We start from the raw sequence: 10557 nt of genomic DNA on the forward strand, positions 1-10557 counted from the left end.
TGCTGTATCGGATCGTCATCGAGCTGTACGTGTGCTAGAACTCGGAGGTGTCGTAGTTTCGGTGCTTGATCGATCGGACCGTGAAGACGTACGACTACATCAACCGCGTTGTCATAACGCTTCCGTTGTCGGTCTACAAGGGTACGTAGATCACACTCTCCCCTCTCGTTGCTATGCATCACCATGATCTTGCGTGTGCGTAGGAATTTTTTTGAAATTACTACGTCCCCAACAGCTATATAGTAGCCCCACTGTCAAACTCCTATGGCTAAGTGAAAGTGTTAAAGCAATATAGTCCGATTGCCTTGTTTGCCACGCTATCACCTCCTTAATGGACCAAGACGTTGGATCAAGTGTGAATACGCGTTTTTCCGAACACCCCCGCATTATATATGCGTGGGGGCTGAAGCCGACGACTGCAAACTTTCAGGTTATATACATACATAAAACGGCCGCACAGGAGGCATCATAATACTTTCAGGCAAAAGTATAAGCACATCCTTTATAATCCAAATAGCATTGTTTTTACAATTGGGATACATGTCACTCGAACATGATACTCTTCAAGCACTGAGCCTCTATTAAACGAGCACCTTCTAGGACTTGTTCAAAATAGTGCTCAGCCGAGACCTGGCCTACGGCCGGACCCCGGGTTGCAATAGCGGTGGCATCCATCTCTGCCCAGTATGTCTTAACACGGGCAAGAGCCATCCGCACACCCTCTATGCACGCCGACCTCTTTACAGCATCGATATGCGGCACAGCACCAAGGAATCGTTGAACTAAACCAAAATAACTATTCGGCCTTGGTCCTTCTGGCCAAAGATGATCCACGACAGACCTCATGGCAAGCCCGGACAACCTATGGAGCTCCGCCCACTCGGCCATTTGCTCATTTAACAGAAGCGGACACGTTGGAGCACTGAACTGCGACCAGAACAACTTTTCCACTTCGTGATCTTTTTGATCTTTGAAAAACTCAGTCGCATCAGCAGCACTCGTTGCCAAGTCCAAGTACGCGTCTACAGCACTCCATAATTGATCCAGAGGGGCATACTTCGAATCTCCAAACTTCGTCCGCAACAAAAAGGGCTTCACAGCCGTGATATCTCCGGCTTGACGAAGTTCCTCCTTCGTCGCTCTGATTTTAGAGCGGGTTTCCTTGGCTGCTACCATGGCTTTCTTTGGGTCCGTCGCTTCTGCTTGGCTTTCCTTTTCAAGAAGCTCATACCGGTCGACGGCATCCTTTAGCTCAACGGCCATCTTGGCTATTTTATCTTCGCTCTGGCGATGAGTAGCCCGTTCGGCTCTTAACTCTTCGGCCACCTTTAGGGCAGCCGCATCACTCCTCCTGGCTTGTTCCTTGGCTCGGGCAAGTTCCGCCTGAAGGGTCTCCACGGCGGCAGGTCCATCTGCAGTCACAGCATGTTATAGATACTAGCATCATGCTCCTCTTAATATCTGTTGACCACCGGAGAATACATACCCTGTGCCTCATCAAGCCGCTTGTTCACAAGCACGATGTCGGCATCTGCCGTATCAAGTTGTCGCCTCAGTCTGGCAAACTCAGCAGTCCGGCCAGCCACCGGACCGTCAGCCGCCTGCACATGAAAGCAGCGCGATCATTACCTGGGACTATGATCCTCTGTTTGCCGCCTCTGGACAGCAACCAGAGTCTCAGGGGCTACTATCTGTATAGAGCACACCTAGCATGTGCGGTACCGTCAAAAAATTATATATTACTTTGCGTACCTCAAAGCCTCTTAGCAGGCTCGTAAAAGCTTCATGCAACCCACTTTTGGCGGATGAGATCCTCTCAACCACCGTATCCATTAAAGTACGATGCTCCTCTAAGATAGTCGCTTGCTCCAAAAGACCCATCAGTACGTCCGGTTGTGCACCGGACAATCCCAGACTCTTTTTGTTGCTCTCCTTAGGAGCTGAATACTTCGGACTTTGGGTGGCCGAAGGGTTACCTTCTGGCATCGGCGGATCAGGAGAAATCCTCCGTGATGACACCTCAGGGTCGTCTGCCCCAAGAGGCGGGGAGACAGGGGAGGCGTTTTGCTATCCATCATCTCCGGAAGAAGATCCCCCGAAGACGAACTCTGTTGAGAAGGGCTACAAGCCGGACTGCAAGATATATGTCTCGGTTATTGTCCTCGGAGATAAAGCAGGATATATTTACCAAAGCACTCTTGATTCACTTACAACTTGGTGGAGGGCTGGCCCCCTTGCGGGAACTGTGTGGCAAGGACGCCCTCTGGGGCAGGGCCCCCCGGTGAAGGTTTCTTCCCTTGTTTGGAAACCTTTGCTTCCAAGTCTTCGGAGGTGGTCCTTTTCCTTCCTTGGGAAGAGGGGATTCTAGAATCTTCTCCCCGATTATCCTCCTTCGCGGAGACACTAATTCCCCCGGTTTGGATGAGTGATGCGTGAGGCCCGCTTTCGGCTTCTTTATTCCTCCCTTTATCTTCCCCTGAAGGCACTTGATAAAGTGCGTGCTCAAGCATCCTGGCTAGTACAGGATCCGGTGAGCCTTCGGGAAGGGGGGCCGAACACCTGATTATCTTCGCCTTTCTTATCCAGTCCTGCCCAAGATCGATTTTTTCAGAATGATGTTGTCACAAATAAAAAGACAGCATGTTCGGCCGCAGAATTACTTACCTGGGTATCTGGACGGTTGCAGTTGAGACCCGCATCCTCGGTGGTGTCCGGACACTTTATTCGTTATCCGAAGAACAATCCATACATCTCTTCGAGCGTCACGCCGAAGAACTGCTGAATAGTTCGCAGTCCTTTCGGGTTGAACTCCCACATACGGAGAGATCGACGTTGGCATGGTAGGACCTGACGAACTAGCATGACTTGCATTACCTTGACAAGGCTGACATATCTCTTGAGGAGATCTCGGATGCGACTCTGTAATGTCGGCACGTCATTAACTGGCCCCCAGTCCAGCCCCTTGTTGACCCATGACTCCAGTTGCGGCGAGGGGACCGAACGGAAGGCGGGGGAAGCTACCCACTTAGTACTTCGGGGAGCTGTGATATAAAACCACTCCCGCTGCCATAAGTTGGACACCTCCGGGAAGGAACCCTTTGGCCATGGAGCATCGGCACCTTTGCTTATTATGGCACCTCCGCATTCTGCGCGTCGCCCATCGATCATCTTCGGCTTCACATTGAAGGTCTTGAGCCATAAGTCGAAGTGTGGGGTGATGCGGAGGAAGGCCTCACACACGACGATAAATGACAAGATGTGAAGGATGGAATCTGGGGCCAGATCGTGGAAATCGAGCCTGTAATAGAACATAAGCCCTCTAACAAAGGGATCAAGACTAAAGCCTAGCCCTCGGAGGAAGTGGGAAACAAATATGACACTCTCGTTAGTTTCGGGAGTGGGGATGACCTGCCCTTGAGCAGGCAGCCTATGCGAGATTTCGGCGGTCAGATACCTGGCTTCTCTTAGCTTCTTGATGTCCTTCTCTGTGACAGAAGAGGCCATCCACCGACCTTGAAGGTTGGATCCGGACATGGTTGAAGGTCCGAAACTCTTAGCCTGAGCCTTGGGTGTTGGAACTCGAGGTGGGGGAGGGGAAGGATCGAGCGCGAGAAGAAAAGGACAGGCCTTGGCCCCTTTATAAAGAGGATGAATATCAAGCGTCCTCCGCGTGGCCGTTCTGAACTTGCCTAAAATCGAGGAGTCATACCAGCAGGCGCGATTGGGTTACCCACACCCGTATTGATGAGAATCCCGTGAGAAAACCGCCTCGCAATATGTGCAGTAGCTGGTTGACAAAAACGGTTTGAATAATGACTGAGCCATGGCGTGATGTCACGCTATAAAAGTTGTCAGCAGATTAGATTTGTGGAAATATTATACTCTCTACGATAGTATGTGAAATTTGTTTTGCAGAGCCGGACACTATCCTTGTGTTCGAAATCTTCTATGGAGTATTTGGAGGAGGAACCCGCCTTGCAATGCCGAAGACAATCTGCGTGCCGGACTCATCTTCATTAAAGCCTGGTTCAGGGGCTACTAAGGGAGTCCTGGATTAGGGGGTCCTCGGATAGCTGGACTATATTCTTTGGCCGGACTGTTGGACTATGAAGATACAAGATTGAAGACTTCGTCCTGTGTCCGGGTGGGACTCTCCTTTGCATGGAAGGCAAGCTTGGCAATTCGAATATGTAGATCTCCTCCCTTGTAACCGACTCTGTGTAACCCTAGCCCCCTCCGGTATCTATATAAACCGGAGGGTTTAGTCCGTAGGACAAAAACAATCATAATCATAGGCTAGCTTCTAGGGTTTAGCCTCTACGATCTCATGGTAGATCAACTCTTGTAATACTCATATCATCAAGATCAATCAAGCAGGAAGTAGGGTATTACCTCCATCGAGAGGGCCCGAACCTGGGTAAACATTGTGTCCCCCGCCTCCTGTTACCATCCGCCTTAGACGCACAGTTCGGGACCCCCTACCCGAGATCCGCCGGTTTTGACACCGACACACATTGGATCAACGTGAATACTTTAGGGATTATCGCTTGACTCAAAAAGGGAAACTATTATGGGATCAAATTCATATGTTGCATTGGTATGCTCGGGAACTATGCTTGAGATATGACTATACTTGTTGCTCTAGGATGAAGGCTCCACGCCTTCCTTTTTCATGCAAATTTAATGATGATAAAACCTTGGCTTCTTATGCTAATGGTATATATGATTACTATGATGTGGAACAAATGGAAGAATTTGTTGCTTTTATGGGTGCTTATGAAATTGAATCTTTGTTTAAAGAGTGTGAAAATCTTGATGATGCTGTTTACAGACCTGAAAATTTTGCTATACTTAAATATTGCTATGATAATTATGAATTCAATTCCGATATTGATGATTTTATTGAGAGAGTCTCTGCTGTCCAAGAAGAGACTAATATTTTGCGGGAGTCTATGGAAAAAGGAATTGATGAAACGGTGGGCTCATTGGATGAAAAAGATGATGAGGAGAGCGAAGAACAAAAGGAGGAAGAACGGATTAGCTACCCGTGCCCACCTTCTAATGAGAGTAACCCTCCAACTCATACATTGTTTAATGTCCCTTCGTGCTTACCGAAGGATGATTGCTATGATAACTATTATGATCCCGTTGATTCTTTTGAAATATCCCTTTTTGATTATGCTTGCTATGCTTGTGGCCAAGATGCCAACATGAATTATGCTTGTGGAGATGAACTTGCTATAGTTCCTTATGTTGAACATGAAATTGTTGCTATTGCACCCACGCATGATAGTCCTATTATCTTTTTGAATTCTCCCAACTACACTATATCAGAGAAGTTTGCCCTTATTAAGGATTATATTGATGGGTTGCGTTTTACTATTACACATGATGATTTTGATAGATATAATATGCATGTGCTTGCTGCTCCTACTTGCAATTATTATGAGAGAGGAACTACATCTCCGCCTCTCTATGTTTCCAACATGATAAAATTGCAAGAAACTGTTTATACTATGCATTGGCATTTACTTTGTGTGCATGAATTGTTCTTTTATGACATGCCGATGCATAGGAAGAGAGTTAAACTTCGTCATTACATGATATATGTTACTTTGTGCTCACTACTAAATTACACATTATTGTTAATTAAAATTGGCTTTGATATACCTTGGGATCCGGGTGGATTCATTACTTGAGCACTATATGCCTAGCTTAATGGCTTTAAAGAAAGCGCTGCCAGGGAGACAACCCGAAAGTTTTAGAGAGTCATTTATTTCTGTTGAGTGCTTTTATAAAGTTTAAAAACAAAAAATAAAGAGGAGAACCCAAAAATTTTCATAAAGGAAAGTGAAAGTGAGAGAGACAAGCATTGTTGAAGTGGGGGAACTCCTTGAACTTCGTTCATGCTCACAGAAACCTTGTGAATCTTGATTAGATAAACTTTTCAACAAAAATAATTATCCACTTGTACAATTTCATTGTATTATAAAAATAATGTGCCAAGGTTTGCCTTTAGGATGTTTTAGATCACTTGTTGGTTTGTGCGGTGCAGAACAGAAACTTTGGCTATAGTGCGTGATTTTACATTTTTTTTTGCTGGAACGTCAAACGGTTCTAAAACTTTTTGCACTGTCTTTCTATACAAATTATTTATTTTTACTAATTTTCGCAGAATTTTTGGAGTACCAGAGATATGGTTAATGTTCAGATTACTACAGATTGTCCTGTTTAAGACAGATTCTGTGTTTGATGCATAGTTTGCTTGTTTTGATGAAACTATCAATTTCAGTGGATTAAGCCCTGAAAAAGTTATATTACAGTAGGTACAATGCAAAAACAAAATATGAATTGGTTTACAACAGTACTTAGAGTAGTGATTTGCTTTATTATACTAACGGATCTTACCGAATTTTCTGTTGAGTTTTGTGTGATTGAAGTTTTCAAGTTTTGGGAGAGATCACGATGGATGAAGGAATAAGGAGTGGCAAGAGCCTAAGCTTGGGGATGCCCGAGGCACCCCAAGGAAATATTCAAGGACTCCCAATCAACCAAGCTTGGGGATGCCCCGGAAGGCATCCCCTCTTTTTTCTAATGATCATCGGTAATTAGGGATGGCAATTTTGCCCATGGGTATGGGTACCCGCGGATATCGTACCCGAAAACAATGGGCATGGGTGAAACTTTCTATATTTTCATACCCATGGGTAATGGGTATCCATACCCGCAAAATATATGGGTAGGGTATGGGTATGAAGTTATACCCATGGGTAACCCAATGGATACCCAAAATATTAATAAATAAATTAAATCGTATGATATATGGGTAATCGTATAGTAATTACCTTAACTAGCCCATGGACCACAGGCCCATAGCAGACCATCCCACTAGACCCCTCGTAATCCTACAGTAATTATCTTCTCTGCTTTTCCTCGACCTCGAAAGACGAAGCAATCGAGGGCGCAGTTACTCGTCGCCGTCGTTGATTCATCCCCAACCGAGGCGCCCCACTACTCTGCATCTTCGATTCTTCATCTCCCTTACTTATACTTAATCCTTTCCCAATTCCCAGTCACTTCTACCCATCCTCGTCCAGCTTTGCCGCCGCCTAGGGGCAGCTCGTTGGCCGCCCGCTAGGGCTGCTCCCTCGCCGCCCCTCCTTCGGCCGGCTAGAGCCTCACCCAGGCTGCCCTTCCTTCCCGCCGACTAGATCTGCTCGCTGGCCGCCTGTCCTTGACGCTGGGTAGGGCTCTTCACTACTCCTCCAGCGACCATGGCTGGTAGAGGTCAAAGAGTCAAAGCTCAAAAATCACGTGGAGTGGAGAAGCAGAGCAACGTTAGTTCAAGGTAAGAGGTGAGTATTTTTCTTTAGTGATGGCATATAGTAATCCTAAACTGCCCTGATAACTTTTCTTTAGTGATGGAATTTTGATGGCATAAAAATATCACTTGTGATAGAATATAGTACGCATAAATTTGCTTTAGTGATGGAATTTTGATGGCATAAAAAGATCACTTGTGATAGCATATAGTACGCATAAATTTTCTTTAGTGTGGAATTTTGATGGCATATAGTAAGCATAAATTCACATCATAATTTTTGCCTCTTTTTTAAGGTTGTTGGAATGGCGTCCCCTAACACCGGCTCATCACCATCACCCGCAGAAGAGAGGTCAGCTGTGAATATGTCTGCAGTACAGCAAGGTGATGCTGCTGAAAGTGAGGTAGTGAATGCTGGTACACAATCTGGTTCTAAGAGAAAACGTAGATCTGTGGTTTGGAATGATTTTGAGGAAGTAATTGTTGATGGGAAATTGAAAGCTGAATGTGTGTTCTGTCACAAGAAACTTAGTGGGGAACAGTCTCATGGGACCTCACATTTAAGGTCTCATTGGGAAACTTGTGATGCTAAGAAATCCAAAGATTCAAAACAACAAAAATTGAGGTTCACAAAAGGTGATGCTGGGAAAGTCAATTTAGAGAACTATGTATTCGACCAAGATGTTGCTAGGAAAGAACTTGCTATCATGATATGCATGATTACCCTCTGTCCATGGTTGATCATGCTAGTTTCAGATCTTTTTGTGCATCCTTACAACCTATGTTCAAGATGGTCAGTAGAAATACAATTAAGAATGATATATCTCCATCAAACACAAAAGAATGCCATGATCCAGTATTTCGCAAAATTCAACCATCGAGTGGCTGTGACTAGTGACTTGTGGACTGCTGGACATCAAAAGAAAGGCTATATGGTTGTTACTGCACATTTCATTGATGAAGACTGGGAATTAAAGAGTTTTATCTTAAGGTAAAAAACATATCTATGGATTGTAATTTGAAACTATTTTATCTACATGTAAATCTGAAACTGTTTTATCTACTCGCTCTTTGAAACTGATTTGTGTATTATATTCCAAGTTCATGTATGTGCCATGCCCTCATAACTCTGAAGTTATATGCGAAGCACTACATCAAGTCCTCGTCGAGTGGCATCTTGAGAGGAAGATATCTACAGTGACTCTTGACACTTGTGCGGCAAATGATAAAGCTATTTGGAATATGGAAGATAAGTTGGATTCTAACTCTCTTATGTTGCAAGGCAAGCTAATCCATATGTGTTGTTGTGCACATATATTAAATTTGATTGTTCAAGATGGAATGAGTGTCTTGAAAGAAGGTATAGAGAGGGTCCGTGATAGTGTTGCTTATTGGTCTGCCACACCAAAGAGGCATGAAAGGTTTGAAAAAATGGCACGCACTCTGAACATTCCATACACTAGAAAGATTGGACTTGATTGTAAAACACGATGGAACTCAACTTATCTCATGCTTAGCACTGCATTGCCATATCAAGAAATTTTTTATCGTCTAAGTCGACAAGTTGAACAGTTTGATTGTTGTCCAACAATAGAAGATTGGAATTTTGCGAAGGAGGTTTGTGATAAGCTAAAGATCTTTTATGATATCACAGAGTTATTGTCAGGCACTAAATACGTGACATCTAATATTTTGTTTCCAAAGATATGTTGTATTCGTTTGGTAATAAGCAAATGGTCAGCTACTAATAATGAATTGATGCAAAAGATATCCGAAGAAATGAAAGAAAAGTTCGATAAGTATTGGCTTGATGTGCATGGTCTTATGGCCATGGCAACTATTCTTGATCCTAGGTATAAAACTCACATGCTGCAGGCTTTATTGGATCTCTTTATGGATATGAACATGCAGCCAATAAAGTTGATGAGCTAAAAAAACTTATGGTTGAATTGTTGCTTGAATACAAAGAATCTGACGAGCCTGCTGCTTTTGTCCAAGTTGCTGCCCAAGTTGACAAAGATCAGGAGGATGAAGCGGGCATATTACTTGATCAATATATGATGCAGCAGCCCATTGTTTCTTCTCAGCTACGCACAGAATTGGATTTGTACTTAGAGGAGCCTGCTCTCCCTAGAACACAAGAGGTTGACATCATTACTTGGTGGAAGGTTGGAGGTATGAAGTATCCCACCTTGCAAAGGATTGCTCGTGATATATTACCCATTCCAGTCACAACCGTGGCATCCGAATATGCATTTAGTACCAGTGGCAGAATACTTAGTGCACATCGAAGTCGCCTTGCACCCAAAACCACTGAAGCTCTTATGTGCATGCAAGCATGGAGTCGTGCTAATATGTTTGGTAATAATCCATTCGTTTCAGTCATGAATAATTATGAATTGTATTTTGTTTTCTTTGACTATCTTCTAACTAAATGTCGAATAGCATTGCTTTAGATAATGTCACATCCGACCACTTTGCGATTCAATCTGTTCTTGAAGATGAACAAGAAGCTATGGTAACAATATGTTGCATCCATTTACAACTTATCCTATTCATACCAATGATATTATTGTGTACATCCTTACCTTATACTTTTTATTTCTTTTGCAGGAGGAATGTGAATCTGAAATCACCATTGAAGACTAAAATGAGCAAGTGGCGTGCAGGAGGGTCATGTTGTTCGCATTGAAGCATGGGCGCACATTGTTGTTGTTCATTCCATGGTGTTTGGCTCATTGGCTGATTGTTCTTAGCAGCATTGCAAGTTTGCAAATTATTGTTTTTCTCAATGTTAGTTTGTAATGGAGAATAAGACCTTTAATTATGTGTCAATTGTCATTGTGAACTTTTATGTAAGTGCAAACCTGATTCTGATGGATGAGTACCTGAATTTAGACCTTTTTCTCATCTTAATTTTGTTACGTCAATGCTATATATTATGCCCACCGGATACCCATTGGTTATAGGATACCCGATGGGTATGGGCATGGGTACCAATTCATACCCATGGATAGTGAAGTGGGTGAGTATAGAAAACAAAATTGGGTATGGGTTTGGGTAGAAAAAGGTTGTATCTGCCCATACCCTACCCATTGCCATCCCTATCGGTAATTTCACTTGGAGCTATATTTTTATTCGTCACATGATATGCGTAAATCTTGGAGCGTCTTTTGCATTTAGTTTTCACTTTTCTTTGATGCACCATTCTGGTATGAGATAGTCCTTGGTTGATT

At 43.8% G+C, this 10557-nt stretch overlaps 1 protein-coding gene across 2 annotated transcripts; it reads left to right on the plus strand.

Annotated features, from left to right (window-relative positions):
* The first annotated feature begins 6881 nt into the window (after positions 1-6881).
* On the plus strand, positions 6882-10237 carry LOC147991767 (zinc finger BED domain-containing protein DAYSLEEPER-like). 2 transcript variants are annotated; one of them, XR_015604641.1, is made up of 5 exons: positions 6882-7348; positions 7618-8312; positions 8423-9682; positions 9767-9839; positions 9935-10237. XR_015604641.1 is itself a non-coding variant. In XM_087526030.1 (5 exons), the coding sequence occupies exons 3-5, from the start codon at positions 9262-9264 to the stop codon at positions 9968-9970; spliced, it is 519 nt and encodes a 172-aa protein (XP_087382156.1). In that variant the 5' UTR covers positions 6882-7348; positions 7618-8312; positions 8423-9261; the 3' UTR covers positions 9971-10237. The 2 variants fall into 2 exon arrangements, 1 of the variants encoding a protein (XP_087382156.1); XM_087526030.1 differs by having other exon boundaries at positions 9778-9839.
* Positions 10238-10557: the final 320 nt, after the last annotated feature.

This window comes from Triticum urartu, chromosome 1A (genome assembly GCF_056163025.1).
Source record: "Triticum urartu cultivar PI428250 chromosome 1A, HENAU_Tu73, whole genome shotgun sequence".
NCBI lineage: Eukaryota > Viridiplantae > Streptophyta > Magnoliopsida > Poales > Poaceae > Triticum > Triticum urartu.

Excerpts from the sequence above, each read along its gene's own strand:
- LOC147991767 (XM_087526030.1), top strand. The coding sequence starts at position 9,262 with ATGGTTGAATTGTTGCTTGAATACAAAGAATCTGACGAGCCTGCTGCT. Across the intron at positions 9,683-9,777 it reads GAGTCGTGCTAATATGTTTG|ATAATGTCACATCCGACCAC; the intron begins GTAATAATCCAT and ends GCATTGCTTTAG. Across the intron at positions 9,840-9,934 it reads AAGATGAACAAGAAGCTATG|GAGGAATGTGAATCTGAAAT; the intron begins GTAACAATATGT and ends TTTCTTTTGCAG.